Genomic DNA, 17,441 nt, shown 5'->3' with positions numbered 1-17,441 from the left:
CATTTTTGCCTGTGTGCGGCCCAAAAAAGTGGGACCAAGAGCTGAGACACAGACCTAGCTGGGACTGTAGATACATGAATAGAGACATCTACCGTGCCTTGTGACAGCTCCCCCCGATCATATGCATTGCGGGGGCTTCCAATATGCCGCTGCTAATAATACATTTCCTCTCTCTTGGACTCTTTAACATAGTATCCCGTAATGCACCATCATTAACCCATAATGCACCAGTCACCCTTCTTATTAGCTGCTCGCTGTGTATCTTTTTAAACGTCCGTCACATATTCTTACTGGCTAGAGGGATCTTTTGTTGGAAGTGATCAATATGAATCTTGGTGTCGGGTAGTGTTCGTAGGGGTCTCTGTTGTGCCACTTTTGATAAATGCTGGTTCGCGGCCGTGCGCGGTACGGCTCTCTGCAATTGAGTCGTTATTTAGTGGCATTTCCCGCAATTAAAAATATATACTCCTCCAGCTATTCACTCGCAGGGGAAGGAGTTTCAAAGCCAAATCTTTCCTGGAGAGAGGAAATAAGTGCATTACGTAACGACGGGACCCACAAAGGCTTCAGACTGCCAGCCATAGAGGCGCTCAGGAAATACCTCTTCAACTCATACGCTAAAGGCATTGTCTATAGCGCACAACACAAGGGCCGGTGCGTGCCGGGGACCCAGTGCTCCTCACCGAGCAGTCAGGAATACGAAATTCTTTTAAAGTGCTTGGAGTTAAACAACATGTCTTAAACAGAACATCGTGGCTGAGCATAATGGGAGTTGTAGCTGAACAAAAAAGGAGAGAGTCGTTTTTGCCAAGCCTTTTATAGGGCTGTTCAACCACATCCAGCCAGTCTATTGCGTGACTAAAGCCGCCATGTTCTTCGGTCAACCTCAGACCTGAGCAAAGGATTACGAGAGCTAGGGGGCCACAGTTGGACACTTGAGCCTCTATAGTGTACTTGATCATTACAGATTTATGTAGAGATTGATCAGATATAAATATCGAAATAAATACACAAATAATACATCATCTGTAATTGATATAGAGGATTAACTGGCCACTTTACGTCAGGAAATGTGTGAAATCTTTGTGTAGAATGTCCACCTGTCTTTGGATTTATCACGTCGGGTGTGAGGGGGGACATACAGCGGCACCCCGATAATCCATACATATTGTGTTGCAGGCGGCATGTGCTCCAGGTCTCCGGGGACATTGGAGATTTCGGCGAGGTGCGGCTGCCTCTTCTGGGGTGCCTTGGCTTGTCATGGGTCGTGGTCTTCCTTTGCCTCATAAGAGGCGTGAAATCCTCTGGAAAGGTGAGTTCTTCTGTTGACCGTTTTTTAATTTAGCTTGGTCTCCTTATATACAAACCCCACTCTACAGGTTTCATGTAAATAATGCAAGCAAAAAAATATTCTCAACCTCATTGAAACGTCTTCAGAAGAGAAGCACCGTTTTTTATGTAAATAGGATCGGTATTTTCAGGCTGTTCAGCTAATAATAGTTGCCAGGATGTTTTTCAGAAGCATAATTAATATAGAAGGTCCTTAAATATTGACACTTAAGGCAAATTAGGACTGTAGGTTTAAGTTAAGTCAATGTTTGCTTAGCAAGCAATGTTATATTCTTGGAATTAAAGCTCGTCATGTGGTGACCTTTGGAATCTTATATATATATTTATATATATACATATATATATATATACAGATGCTCCATATCCCTGGGGATCTCTTTCCTAGACCCAATGATGCACCAAGTACACCACTTAGGTGACGTCCACCGTTTCCGGTTATTCGCCAAAGCAGCATTTCCCAGTTCTGTTCTACAAGACGAACTTTTCAGCAGAGGCAGGTCGGCAAGTCACTAAGGAGTCAGACTGATAGGGAGAGTTAGCTGGAAAGTTTGCAGGACAGTTAGCTCTCTCACTTCACTATTCATTATGAAGAGCCAACACCAACAGGTTTCAGGTAGAATGGCGGAGGTGGCCCTGCAGAATGCATAATTTAATGCATTATACAGGGCCAGCCAAGCTTCAGCAGAAGCTCACTAGGGACGGACCTTCGTAATATATAGTGAAGTCAAGGAGCTGATACACAACTCTCGCAAAACACACAAGTGTCACTCACTCCCAAGCCACATCAAATAGCAAAGCAATTGAGTGGAATCACAATGAGTGTAAGTTGAGTTAGTTCTTTTGTCCGTTTTTCATTGCTCCCGGTCTCTGACCTGTGCTTTCTTGTCTCGTGGTCCCGTATGCAACAGGTTGTTTATTTCACTGCTACTTTCCCGTACGTGGTCCTCACCATCCTCTTCATCCGTGGCATCACTCTGGAAGGAGCCGTTAACGGAATTATGTATTACCTCACTCCTCAGTGGGATAAGATCCTGGAAGCCAAGGTACGTCTCAGGCACAAATGATCGACGGATCAAATATATATCCCCTCTAGATTGTAAGCTCTTTTGAGCATGACCCTCCTCACCTCTTGTTATATATTACTTGTAACAGCGCTTTATAAAACAATAAATAATAATAATAATATAATATTTATTTCTAATTTTAATGTATTTGAATAAAAGGATCATTTGCTTTTAATATGCTTTTAAGTCTGTAATGTGTATTCTCCTTTTGAAATAAAGTAAATTTATATGTCATGTCCCAGATACAGATGCAAAAAATATACATTTTTAATAAGTAATTGTATAATGTTGATCTGTTGTTAACGTGATCTGTAACTAGTGATAGTTTTCTTAAAGGGTACATTATTGCTCGTTTATATTAAAAGGTATAGGACACGAGACAATATGATTGATTCATCTTCAGATATATTTTTTGACCAAAAAGATGTAATAAAAGCATCATAAATGCTGAAAAGCTCTTATCAGGGTGAGTGCTGGATGCAAAGAGACGGAGCGGCTTAGGTTTTTATCCATGATCCTCTCTGATGATAAGAGGTGTATTTGGTTATTACCCATAATCACTTGCACTTTATTGGTTTATTGCTTTAACTTGGTATTTTTTGCTTATTCTCGGGTAGGTTTGGGGTGATGCCGCTTCACAGATCTTCTACTCTTTGGGTTGCGCCTGGGGGGGTCTCATCACTATGGCTTCCTACAACAAATTCCACAATAACTGCTACAGGTGAGGTCCAAGAGGATTCGTTATTATTTTATTTTACAATAATACAATTATCTTTTTTGGGGGGGTTGTGATTATTTGGAAAGAGTCATGGAAAATATACACTGGCAAATATTTTGTTAATAATTATTTATTCATCAATAACAAACGTATTAATGTAGATAAACGTGTACCAGAATAAATGTAACGATAAAGACAAGACATGCGTTGACGTTGTCGTAATTTGTCCTTGTGCTAAATTAATTATGCTTTATCCAAGTCATGGAGTCTACATTATACCTTCGGCATGTTTTCTAATTAATATTATAAAAAAAGAACCCCTTAGAACAGTATTTTTGAATGTCGATGACTTAGGTTCCTGGGAATTATTTTGAAAGGACATGCTAATAAGGTTATTTCTTCCAGCCCCACCTGCCAGTAAGTAACAAACACGTATTTATCAGACTCTTCTCTTGCTTGATTTCCAGAGACAGTATAATTATCAGTATCACCAACTGTGCTACCAGCGTCTATGCCGGCTTCGTTATCTTCTCCATCTTGGGCTTCATGGCTCACCACCTGGGAGTAAATGTTTCTGACGTGGCGGACCACGGCCCTGGCTTGGCATTCGTGGCATATCCCGAGGCACTGACTCTGCTGCCCATATCACCGCTTTGGTCGATCCTCTTTTTCTTCATGCTCATTCTGCTTGGACTCGGGACTCAGGTATTAACTTACTCAGTTTAAAACTAATGTAAGATCAGCTAAAATGGACCTGCTGCTTCCTGCACCGAAAACAAATTAAAAATATGTTACAAAAATAAATGTCATGATCTGTTTATTTCTTAAATTATCTTTATAACAATTTAAATATTAGTTTACAGCGGGAAGCTGCTTTCCCCCTTTGCACTCTTTGTGTGTTATACAGATCGAGGGGCAGCTGCTGTAATATTAGGTTTTCCTTAAAAGATTTTAAGAAGTTAGGTTCATGGAATATGACTTTCAAACTCTTGGAGCGGCTTCCATAGAACACAAATTGTTTCTTAACCCCGAAAATGGTTCTGGAGCATTAATCTAATCAGTGTTCTGGGTTTTCGTCGACTATAGTTCTGTTTACTGGAGACCTTGGTCACGGCAATTGTGGATGAGATTGGAAACGAATGGATCATACGCTGGAAAACCTGTGTGACCCTTGGCGTGGCTGTCGTTGGTTTCCTCCTTGGAATCCCCCTCACTACCCAGGTAATTAATGTGAAATGTCGCCTCTTTGCAGGTATGGTAGACTAGATCAAAAATAGTTTCCCTTTAAATTGCAAATTATATTATTACCGATATGGCATGTGAGTATATGTCGGGAGCTCACTAACTGCGCGTTTGTCGCAGAGAGCATGCGATTGCACATTTTAGATCCTTTGGATACTGGAGCGAACTGTCTGTGCAGGAGAAAGATAGTTGCCTATAATGCATGTGCTTAGCATTTGTACTGCATTCCACATTCTTGCACCTTTACAATTAAAGCACAGCGTGGAATGGGCATCTAGAACTAAATACTCACCCCTTGCAAACCCTGTGGACCACCACAGAACCCCCACATTACAAGGTGCAGTTATTATGGATGTTAATATAATTTATATATTTGTTTTTTATAGGAAACCCTAATATCACAGTTTCTGAGATACATAGTGATGACCGGACGGGACCCACCTAGTCATTGAAGACTTTTTTGGGCCTGTGTTTACTTATAGAACATGTGGTCCAAACCACGGGGGTGATGTTTTTAATGCTTCTCTTTCCCCCTCACAGGCTGGGATTTACTGGTTGTTGCTGATGGATAACTACGCTGCTAGTTTCTCCCTGGTCATCATATCCTGTATTATGTGCGTGGCTATCATGTACATTTACGGTAAGTGACCGCGTGCGGTTGGCTCTATAGCCATGTGACAATTAAAGGATCCACTCTTTTAAATGCAGTCCTTCATAGCCAAGCATGTCTTCTAACCTAATTCCTCTAAAGAGGCAGATTGAATAAAGCGCAGGTCTGCAACAGTGATAAAATGGATCATTTACACCAAATATCCTCCCAGTATTGTTCTTCCGATAAGCTCACACCTCCTGTTGGACATTGGAGCATAAATAGTGAGGAATAGCTGGGTGATTCCAGCATGGCTGACGGGAAGGCTCATAGAGTCTTGCTTGGTCCCGGCTCAGATTGAGTCCTGTTAGGGTCGGCCTGCCCTCTCCTAGTATATTCCAAAATTATTTCAAGTGCTGACGATACTCACTGATTCTCCTTCACCAGGCCACAGGAACTACTTCAAAGACATTGAGATGATGCTGGGATTCCAGCCTCCTCTATTCTTCCAGATCTGCTGGCGGTTCATCTCCCCAGGCATTATATTTGTAAGTCTATAGACCATTATTCACGGCAAGGGAAAGAGGTCTCAGGTCTCTCGACTCTCTTTAACTCTCAAGATCTAGCTGTATAGTTGAAAGGGCAGATTTATTTCTTCAATGTTTCAATGAAATGTGTTTTAAAGATGGAGACTCTCAGGTTGGCTGCAAAAACTCGTTATTGAAGTGTCTCTGTTAGTTGTACATGAACCATGTAGGGTAATTGCAGATGGGCCAAAGAGTCCTAAAAATGTTTGGTAGGATATTGTAGCTATAAGTGGGTACTTTCTGAGAAAAATAACTTTAGGAGCCAAAAAAAGATATTCGCAAGACATCTGGTTTAGTGAACTGTAATGAGGACTTCTTGTCTTCTTCTTCTCTCGTTCTTTCTTAGTTCATTCTGATCTTCACTGTAATTCAGTACCGTCCAATTTCATACAACGACTATGTCTACCCCAGCTGGGCCATCACCATCGGCTTCCTCATGGCCCTGTCTTCTGTAATATGCATCCCCGGCTATGCAGCTTTCAAAATCTGGCGCTCTGAAGGGGACACGTTTTTCCAGGTGAGAAAAAGAGAGAAAACAGTTCAAAAACAGCTATTCTACGTCACACTATAAGATGCTAGTAGATTCCCCAGAACTATTACAATAGGAGAGAATACAGCAATAACATAGATTGACAATATACTATAAGATTAACATACTGGTTCAGAAGCTTACAATCTATTATTACTCGTAAAAAAAGCCATAATACGTTGAATCTGATTGTTTAGCGCTGACGTCTCACCGTTATTCTCATCTGTTTCTTGTGATTTCAGAGGTTGAAGAACGCCGTTAAGCCCAGCAAAGACTGGGGCCCTGCCTTGCAGGAACACCGAATAGGCCGCTATGCTTCCATCTCCGGCGCCATGAGCGAGGACAGTCCAGAGGCGCATCCTCTCAATCCGGAGAAGTCTAAGAAAGAGGACGTCAGTCTAACAGTACAGGGCAGCAACGGGAAGGCGCACAGCCAAGACTCTAAAGTGTAGCAAGCTCCAGCAGGGACCTGGTGAAAGGCAAGGTCACTGGTGGCAGTATGGATGAGAATATGTACCCCCGACCCACTTTAACCTTCTTGTGATCATCCAGACCAGATGTACCTTCCTTTTGATCCATTTCTGACCCATCACCCCAGAGCATTCGACAGAATACTACAGAAACTCTAACCGACTCCAGTTTAAATGGAGAGAAAAACTCAAACCTCCAGCTGCTGAGTGAAGATCCTCGCTGTCGGGTCGTCTTCATTCCTTCTCCCCAAGAACCCAACTACAAGGACAGCGGTTTTATTGTGTGGGATGATGTTTTAGTATCTCCTTAGTGCAACAAAAAAAGAGCGAAAAAATGGTAGGGGAGAGAGGAGACACGAGTTCATCTCAAATAAGTAGTTCATATACTTTTTTTTCCCTAAGTTTAGTTTACATGTGTTGTTTTTTTCTAGAAAACCTTAGTTTATATTGGTATTGAACCAGCCTAGATGGGTGGTGAGGAGCATCCATACCAGCATCTGTCTTCCTTAGACATTTCTGAGCCAAGTGCTGAGGCAAGATAGGGTGCCCTCAGCACCTGAAGCATTAGGACATTTTTTTTACTGTGCCAAGGACAAAGAAAATATAAAAACAGGATCTTATTTACTTAAGGAACCCAACGGGAAGCAAAGTGGACACCATGTGGAGCAAGACTCACTCATCTGCTTACTCGGTAACTGACATAACGTATGGAAAAGTGGACCTCTTTCCCGCTCCATGGATTAAGTCTGCTACTCTGTGTTGTCTTACGGAATGTCGTGTGTTACCAGGAGAGAAAAGGCATTCCTGAATAGTTAGGCGCTGGTGCTCCATATGAAGTCCTGTATCCTGATGAGAAAGGATACCGCAGCACCTCCTGGTTATCGCGCGCTCTCTGCGGCTCTCCCACTTTGCTCTTTACATTGCCGTCCAATAAGTCCCCTTAAACTCTGCTTCTTACATGCAAGTTAATGATTTTATTCCCATTCAAGATGAATTCTGCACGCGTCAGTAATGTCCTGACCATTTTCTAAATGCCGTGTACCGGGGTTATTAAGTCTTTCCTTCGTATCTGTAAAGTGTGTGTACAGCCTGCCGGCGCCAGCAAGAAATATTTTGTGGAATTTAAGACCTTTAGCCATTCTGAACCAACAAAAAGAGAATAGGGTTTCAAACCAGACAACCAGATGCCAGTATAAGCATATATATATATATATAGAACAGGTAACCGCATTGACCATTTAACTGGGAATGCTTATGGAAAATTTCAGGCTTGCACTAAAAATCGACATTTTGCATTTTTTATAAGCTCCCCTCCCCCATTTTAAGGGGACATCTCGTCAAACCAGTTTAGCTGCATTATATCTCTTTCTGCAGAAAAGGGTGTTAAATTATGATACAGAATCTAGGTAGTAGGTGGCCATTACCTGCTGTTTGGCTAACACTCTCAGCACACCGTGGCAGGCAGATGGACGTTGAAGCGTAATGGGAGTTATTGCCCACCAAGCTGCTCTATGCGAGCAAACAAGCAAAGGTGCTGTTTAACCTTTTTACATTCAGAGGGGCACGTGTGACATAATAAGCCCCTCTGGCTACATGGGTGCTGCAGTTTGAATATGAGGGGCTTATTCACTAAACTGTACGTTTGCAGGAGAGTTAAAACAATTTGACTCCCTGGTGTAATTATGCAATATAAAGTGGCAAAACACCAGTGAGCTTCTCATGCAAGAAGACCCTCTATAGTGTATAGTTATTATGGGAACATTTCTAGAAAGCCATCGCGCTGTCTTACCGTACAGAATCACGGTTCAGTGAATAAACCTTCGTAGGTGCTGCTAAAATGCATTAAAAACCAGTATTTTGTGGATGCCTGTAGCAGTCTTATCGACAAGGTGTTTTATATGTCCTCTGTCCTTATATCTTATCCGTTCCATCATTCCACTGCCATGTCTGATGCAGCGGAGAGACAATGCTATCTGGAGACGAGCGAGAATAGGTTCTATATACGAAAGGGGACCACGTGGCTAATTGAACTGGGGACGCTTATAAAAAATGCATCTTGCAGGGCTGCACTGACCTGATAACAATCCCGTGTTACACATTTATCAAAAGAGCCCCAGTTAAATCTGGTCACCCACAAAGTGTTACCCTAGATTATGTCTGTGTGCCACGACCAACACCCGTAGGTTCTCCGAGCCATATTTTATTATACGTTGAGCGATGTGTTGTGTTAAGTGTGCTGAAGGCTGTATTGATAAAGAACCTCAGTTTGTGATTCCCGTAACCATCATGGCAGCAGATTTTCCTACCTAGTATCCTGTCATAGAGGATTAAGGTCTTTAGCAATGGTTGGGGTATACTCTGGCGCAAATGTATATAAATCACTTTGATTCTGCATATAATTATATCCACCCTCTACGCATTGCCGGAAATCTTAATATCCCCCGCGGTCTCGGCAGGTCTGAAAGTCGGGATTCCGTTTAGAAGACTCCCTAATGTTCCACCATTATGTAGCGAGGCCGTACAATTGGTTTAGAAGTGTGGTGGGACTTAATGTTCCGGCAAACAGGATTGCAAAGTTCACCGCAGTTTAGGCACATACATTTTTATCGTTACCCAGCGTCTTCTTCCAGAGAACTCTAAGCCTGCGTTACCTCGCAGGAACTCGACGAATACACTGGAAATACAATATGTTACTTGACTAGTGTACACGACAACATAAGCTTTCTGTGGTTTGTATGCAAATGGCTGTTGTGTCCAGCAGTGCCATGAGTATTCCCTGCAGGGCATGTCAGACTTGAATGTTTTTAGATCCTAATCGACATCCGCAATCATTCTCTACTGTAGGTAAAAGAAGTAAGAATGTAAATTGTTACAGTAACCAGTACGTTGTATTTAAAGGGAAATGGATAAGCACAAAATGTTTAGCCTCTCCGTGTGCTTCGGAGTGCTTCTTTGTCCTAATATGACTTTAAGATGGGCATCTAAATGACCATCCCGACATTTTTCCCACGTTATGTCAGTATTCTTTTTTCGGAACCTGCATTGGCTATGATTTCAGTAGGAACCAATCCAAGATATAGCCCCGGCCGCCATATTTAAATGTATTTAGGTAATATTGGCGGACCTGTGATAGCAGAACAATAGATGGGACTAAATGTATTTGTACATATTTAGTTAATATTTAGTATCCCCCATCCTTAACCCATTCCCCACCATGTAGACATGGCATCGGGCTGTCACATTTATTAAAGCTGCTAATTTTATGATATATTTTCTTTACGTGTAGAGTTTATTTGTTTAGTTGGTTTTATTTTTGGTTTCCTAAATCTTCAGTTGCTTAGTTAAGGTATCTCCTTTTTTTTTCTTTTTTTTTGCATGGACTGCATAGACTTCTTCTAGGCTAAGATAAACAAAAATAGCCGTATTAGCCCAAGCTTTTATTTGGCCATTATAGAAAAATAAGTAAAGGTACAAACACTTTTGGATCCCCAGAGGTTTCTTCTTCTTATTAGGCCAACATAGAAAAACTAGTAACATTATACAGATGAAGAAGAGGCCTCTGAAGTCTTAAAAGCTAATGTAACTTCACATCTTTTTCTATGTTGGCCCAATAAAAGTTATCAACTTCACCAAAAGGCTTAAATCGGAACAAATTTTCCTCTAAGGCAGGCACGAGACTGTGCAATGCTGCCGGTCCGTCAGGCTTGGTTTATCTAATTGAGAATCCATATGGCGCTAGAGGCTTCGACATAACTGGATGACGACCAATCTGGTCCTAGCAGATCTCACAATCTGTGTTTACAGCTATTTAAAACGTTAGGTTTCAAGAAAGAAAACAATGCAGCAAATTCTTTATCATTGTCACATTTACATCTTTAAAATGATCCCCATACAAACAGGACATCTGCTTATTCTCCCCATAGTAATGGCGCCCTGTTATTTTTTATTTTTCATTTGATCTAATGGGAGCGAATTCTATTTCTTTGTACTTTGAGATGATTTATAGTCATGGTAAAAGAATACAATTTAAGCACAAAAATATTAATTGACATAGCGTAAACACTCCTTTGTGAAAAGTTTGATATTAATTCAAGAATCAGAATTATTGGATTTACTATATGGAGCAAAAAATTGAGGCATTGATGTCTTATTTGGCTGGGCTGTATTTACCTACATGATCTGAGACTGGTTAAGGTAGGGTTATTGTATTTATACCTGAAAAGTCCTCGCTCCGGAATGCTTTGTTGTAGAACAGGCCCGCTATTATGAATATTGTTAGATTCAATGTTCTCTATAATAAGCACATGTCCTCCTTCTATCAACATGTCTACTTTACTGTCTTCTACTGCCCACTGTAGGTAGAGCTTCTTGATATATCACTTTTTTCACCTCAAGTCACACAAAAGCTGGCTATTGTTTAATGGGATGTTTTTTCTCTCTCGAGATTCATTGTTTTAAATAATAATTTCGGTTCCTGTACCGTAAGCATACATTTGCAGGTAGAGGAACCAAGTAGAACACACGGGAGAAGCGTAGAACACAAGCTTTTTCCGTTCTTTCATCGCGTTATGTTTCCTATACCCAGTAATAGTTAAGGCTTCTATTATCTAGTTGTAGTACATTTTGTAGAATATCTGACCTGTCCATAACTGTAAGAAGGGATTACAATTTAACACAACCAGAGAGCACATATCTGTAAATGTGAATACTGCCAATGTCATAGAACATGGGACTGCAGCCTGTGTCTCCATCTGTTCATGAACCTTACCTCTGGGGATTGGAGGACCAAACGAGTTGGGGTTATTCAACACGTGGAGGGCCTCGTTCCTCAGCCCTTGCCCTCAATGGTTTCCAACAGTTAGAGTTATCTCCCTGCACAGACATGTATCGGTGTAGCGATGTCCTTGCAACACGACTTGATTGGTGGCCCTTGAGGGATGGAGCTGAGAAATGTCACTTTAGAAATACCTCATTGTCATTTGTAAGTACGGTGGGTCACGGTAGAAAACGGATAACTGAATAATTCCTGGCAAAACCATCAACCAGGCAGTTTCGTTTAGGATAAATCCAGACGAGCACCGGCTGGTGGATGAAGCTGGTTCTTGGCGGGTCTGGATCCATTCTCTCGCGTGGGGATCGACTGTAAACCAGCTCTGGGGACAGATTTTAGAAAACATTTGTGATGTTCCTACTTGAACGCTCATTGATTTATAACATGTATGTCCAAAAGCGGATACGTGAATGGAGAAAGGGGGTGATGTCTCAGTGGCTTAGTGTAGGGAACTACTGGAAGCCGAACCGACATGCGGCAGCAACTTCTTTGTTCTAGCAAGGAGATGAACTTGGAAGGGCTGCTTCACACCCCATCGTACATGTACGAGAGCAAAACTGTTACATATAACAATGTTATGTAAGAGGGGCCCTTGTTACGTCGTTCTCTGGGTGTCCCACCTTTTCTTAATACTTAGCGACAAATACAGTAGTTTGTTTGTGGTAAATGGAAATGTATATATTTGGGGGAAAGAGCCTTCTTACCGAGTTTTTCCAATGAATTCAACAACAGTTTTATAAACATGGATTTGTATGATGTAAACTTTTTAAAGTCAAAAGACCTTGTTGCACATTGTAGTTCTGGCACACACGCTCGTTTTAGATTAATTTGGGAAAGGTGTTTGGCTTATCTCGCCCAAATGAATACCTGGTACTAACGCACTATATCACTTTTAAACAAAAACTAGTGAACATGGATCCATGATCGAGATACCATGTATACCTCCGAATCCCCCCCAGACTGTTCCACTAAATAGCCATTGTTCCCCGGTTTTTACCTCTTTCTCCTGCTTTCCCACCCCCTGCTGCCTTTCTCGCGTTCATTAACGGTGAGCGTTCTGCATTTTAATCCAATCGCCTCATCTCTGGTCATAGTTTAATATATTTGTGAATGTACAACCATGTCTGTATAGCTGGTATCTTAGTTCATAATGTACAGTTGAGAATTATCTGTAATAATAATTCTGGTAGTTTTCAATGTTGCAATATTTGTATATTGTATTTTTCCCTGTGTTCCAAAGCCGCACCTAGTATTACGATGTTAGGTAGGCCGTATCGACCAGTGTTTTTATTATTGTATCTTAGTTATTGTTTTTTCACTAATCATTAATAACTATATTGTTACTGGTTTGTTGTACGGTTGTTTTTTTTTATGTTCTGTGTCTGTTGAGTTTTTTGGTATACCTTTCCCAATGGACTTTAAGGTCTCCAGGTCCACCATTATCCACTTCAGGGCATTATTCACCATAACACACCCTACTGAAGCAAGTACCACCATATTCCAGCATTCAACCGCCAAATGTCATGGCTATCATCATTTAAGCACATGGGAAAGACCAAACGCTCAAGCACAATACTTGAGTGCTAGCAACATGTTCTGATGGTTCAGTTACCAGCGTAGGTGCCTAACCCCCTACTATACTTATATATCTTAAAAGCACAAAATTGGTGACCATGCACCTTCTGGGTGGCAATATCCCAACCGAGTCTATGCTCAAGCACAATAATCAGGCAGGAACGTCATATTTCAACGAGCGGATCCCAAAAAACAAGTCTCATCACGCAAGCTTCTGCTCTAAGCACAGGAACGCTTTGCATATTCTCCGTGTGCTTCTCAGCACTCCACATATCCCCAATATGTATTTCAACACCCTAGCAAAATAACCTGGCCCACACGCTATATGAATGACATTTATAAATACATGAGCAATTGAATGGCATATGTTCTAAATGTAGAGAAATCAACATAAACATTCAATTTGTTGCTATGGTGATTGCTCCACATAAAGTACTATGCTTCACAATTGCATTGGTTCTTGTTCTCTCCTGTAATCTTATGGTACAAGTGTAATAAACCGAAGACGTGTTATTGAGGGTTAATACAAGTTACCCATAACCTCTGTTAAATAAAAAGTATCCATAGCCGAGCTGCCAAACTCGAGTCTCTTAAAGGTTTTTACCATTTTGTCTTAGAGTTCTGACAATTTGCATACTCCATATAGTTAGACTATATCAGATTAATTATATCTTTCAGCCTCAAAACAAAATTAGGTCAGGGTCATTTACCTAAAAAAAAAAAAACAAAACCAGAATTTTAGATAAATATGTATTTGGCAAAATGCGGAAAAATGATTAACTATCACACTCAAAAGGTTAATCCTGTTGATCTTGATATGGAATGTAGAGAAACTCTCCGTAATACAATTATTACCCATTTTATTTCCAGTTACTATAAAAAATTGGCCATGGCTATAAACCACCATTCATGTAAAATGTCATTTATTGGGTGTCTTAAGTAGATTTGTAAATTGTATCACATGCTCACGTATTATATACAGTATTATAAAATGAAATACTTCTTCGACATGGTCAAGTATTTCATATACATCATCAACTTACTCACTCCATGCAAAGTCCAGAAAGGTCTAAAACGGTATTTCCCTCCCGGTGGTGCCGGCGTTAGTTCGTAAAGTGTCGTTCCTTTTCCTGCTTTCCTAACGATATTGTTGATGTATGTTAAAGGCTATACAAAGTTTACATTTTCACATAGCAATGTGTTCTGTATGCGTTGTATGTAACCGTTCTGTAACATAATATCTGAAAGTATTTGTTCCTCCTCCCCATATTCATAGTGAAGATTACGACCAAAATCCTCCAGTTTCTCCATTTTTGTTTTTATCCACTTTGAGTGACAGAGAGGCATGAAATGTGAACGTGCCTTCAGAAGCCGAGGCATCAGTTTCACGTGGACTTTTTCCTTACATGAAATAAAACGTACAGTCCGTGCACGGGTAGTAAAAAATATAAAAGGCAGGTCAAGGTGTATCCAAGACACAAATGGAAAACCAACTAAATAATTCATTAATCTGTGAGGGAAGCCCTCCAGGCTCCTGGGCATCTATATCATGTGTCCAAGGCCAAGTGTCTTGAACCACCCATGGTATGTACGTTCAGGAAACCTTTAAATGATCACTGGTGGCCAACACATCACCTTTTTAACCCTATACAGCCTATTTTGGTCACTTGAGTGGATCCAAAAAATATTCCCCGTTGGTCACCCTTCACCAAGGTTCTTGCTTCACCCGTTTCACTTATGTGTTGATTCGTTTTGACTGTAAACTGATAGCAAAGAGAAAAAAATGCTCCTCGATTACATTTAATTGGAGCTTCGTAATTATGGCTTCTCTGGAGTGTTTATTGTATTAATACGAGACTCCTCCAATACAGAGAGCAAACGGAGTGTGCGTCTAATGAACAACCCTTCTCCAAACAGCGACATTTGTACATATTTGTGGAAGGACCTGACATCACAATTCCGTCATGAGGTCATCAATTATCCTGCTGTTACTTTTGTATTAGGTTTTATTCAGTTTGTGCTTAATATTATATTGTAGAACATACAAATTATTTTGTCAGTTTTGTTCTCTTGATATTGTTGAGTTACACGTCGCTTTGTCTTATTTCTAATTTCACCCTGGTTCTGATGGACATGATACCGACGGCCACAAAGCATTACATGGCTTCTTTCTCCTGAAACCAGACTTAGCAGTTGAGGTCTCAGGAATCCTCCCTACGAAAAAGTTTTGTATTTGAAGTGAATCAGACCTATCCAACATTCCAGGCATCTCTGTATTTAAAATTGACGTTGGCTGCTGGTTTGGTGGATATTGGTACTAATGCCATGTTCTCTGATGCCTGTGGAAGTCTTGTTGACTCTCTGCCCCCTCTTGCCATGCTTAATGTCATTCGTACTCGGGCTGCACTTTTTCCACTGCCCCAGATGCCCTGTAATTAGTATTCTACCCCATAAATAGACCTTCTTAGCGGCAGCGAGATTGATTATCAGATGCCACTGCTTGCTTTATTGCAGTAACAACAAAGCTCAGCAGAAACTGGCGAAGCCAAGAACAAAATGGCCGCCTCCATGAGCCTCTGTTACGTGGGTCTGGGAAGGCATTTTTTTTTTTAGAAAACTGAGGTAGTATTTGGTGTTTTCCAGGCATATTTTTCATTCATTTCGTAAGATGGCATATTGTATACATGGATAACCAGACCATATGTCACACAGCATCATTGATTGCCATTTCTGAGTGGTCTGTGTGGGGTGAAACTTTAAATACATCGCATCTTTTTTTTTACTCCAGCTCCTTTTTTCCCTGATCATTTCGCTCAGTTTTTAATCATTCCAAAAAAAAAAACACCGCTAGAAATGTAATATTATTTACCGCATGCTGAGGCCTGGCCTGGTCTTGATCACACTCCAATGTCTCGCTGACGTATGATGTGTTACCGGTTAAATGTTCATAGCAATAATTGTGTAAAGACAACAACTCGTTGTTATTCAGTTAAAATGCTGTACAAGTGACTTGTAGAATCTTAGTAAATAGAGTTTAATTAAATTTATATTCCAGACCTGTGTTTTGTGTTTTTTGATCCATACATAAGGCATATGAATAAGGTGACGTAGGAGAGGCCCAAAGTCTACACAGCGCGGCAACCTGCTACTTTCTGAAAAATCAGCCCCCATGTAAAGGTTTCATATAAGAAAGGAGGTTCATAGAGCGGGTAATAGAACAACGTGAACATTCAAGACCTCAGAGGACCCTTTTTCAGCTGTAATCCAAATCACTGACACTTGATGAAGAAAAGATAAGATTGGTGCTTGCGTCATACCTCAAACAACCGATTCAAAGTCTTTTTAGAGACCAATTAAAGATGCCTGTTCCAGCTTATCTTCTGTATGTATACATTTTAGAAACTAAATATAACATTCCAAACATCCCACCACTTATAAATGTTCTATAAGTTCTATAATTATGTCAAATCTTTAAACATATTTATCAGACATATGACGCAAAAGAGGGCACTGATAAATTGAAAGGTTTTGAAACATTCTGCACATCCAGCGCATTTGACATTTCAAAGGATACATGTTCAAGTTCTCCCGTTAATATGTATCCTTAATTGGTGAGGCGCCATGGGACATTATTATTATTTTTATTATTATTATTACTATTATTATTATTCATATATTTTTAAAAACTTTTTAGTTTGCAAGAAGCAATACACTTATATAAATCATAAAAGAACACTCTCTCACATAAACTACAAACAGCAGAAGTATGGGCTTAACTCCTTCATGACCAAATGTATTTCACGCTCCAAAGACCAGAGCGTGTATTCAGACAATGAATACCCATGTATTATAAATAATTGGAACACCCTGTCTGGCAGTCATATTCTTATTGAGAAGAATAAGAGTAAAGACATTTCCTATACGGTTTTTATTGACCTTTATATAGCTTTACTTTCTTGTAAGTCCATTTGCAACAATATATCAAATTCTGCAAGTTGTTTCCTATTCTGGTATTATAGTAATAAACAGCATACTGTACAAGCCTGTCCCCTAGTGGCTGCAAGAGGAAGGACAGGCTCCTAATGGTCATTTTATATATATATGTATATATATATATATATATATATATATATATTGATACTTTCCCTGCATATTTTCCATTGTTATTCTAAGCAACTTCTCATTTTGAAAATAACTGATTTTGTGAATCATAAAAAAGCAGTTTACTGCCCTTTAAATAATAACTACACTTCTTAAATTGGTTGTGTAACAAAAGAAAAGGAGTAACAAAAGTGCGATACAGTCACATATACATGTCCGTCGCTGGCTATGCATCCATCTCTAGAAGCTGATCCAGTATGGAGTTTGGGTAACGCAACATGACCTCTCACCTGACCTCTACAGCCAAGGCATGATCAGCCTACCAAAGAAGCCATGTGCGCATGTGTCCACACCTACTGGAGCACGTAGCTTTGGGGTAAACATG

The 17,441-nt window shown here is 40.3% G+C and overlaps 1 protein-coding gene across 2 annotated transcripts in view; it reads left to right on the top strand.

Annotated features, from left to right (window-relative positions):
- SLC6A9 (solute carrier family 6 member 9) overlaps positions 1-7,182 on the top strand; it is a 42,300-nt gene extending 35,118 nt beyond the window's left edge. For both annotated transcript variants that reach the window (XM_053470086.1, XM_053470087.1), the window contains 9 exons: positions 1,180-1,312; positions 2,259-2,393; positions 3,032-3,135; positions 3,600-3,837; positions 4,219-4,353; positions 4,915-5,014; positions 5,411-5,511; positions 5,897-6,067; positions 6,322-7,182. In XM_053470086.1, coding sequence (XP_053326061.1) covers positions 1,180-1,312; positions 2,259-2,393; positions 3,032-3,135; positions 3,600-3,837; positions 4,219-4,353; positions 4,915-5,014; positions 5,411-5,511; positions 5,897-6,067; positions 6,322-6,531 — 1,327 coding nt within the window. In that variant the 3' untranslated portion in view covers positions 6,532-7,182. The remainder of the gene's footprint in view (positions 1-1,179; positions 1,313-2,258; positions 2,394-3,031; positions 3,136-3,599; positions 3,838-4,218; positions 4,354-4,914; positions 5,015-5,410; positions 5,512-5,896; positions 6,068-6,321) is intronic.
- The last annotated feature ends 10,259 nt before the right edge of the window (positions 7,183-17,441 follow it).

This window comes from Spea bombifrons, chromosome 6 (genome assembly GCF_027358695.1).
Source record: "Spea bombifrons isolate aSpeBom1 chromosome 6, aSpeBom1.2.pri, whole genome shotgun sequence".
NCBI classification, from domain to species: domain Eukaryota; kingdom Metazoa; phylum Chordata; class Amphibia; order Anura; family Pelobatidae; genus Spea; species Spea bombifrons.
The sequence above is the reverse complement of the archived record's forward strand: the minus strand, read 5'-3'. Positions and strand labels throughout refer to the sequence as shown.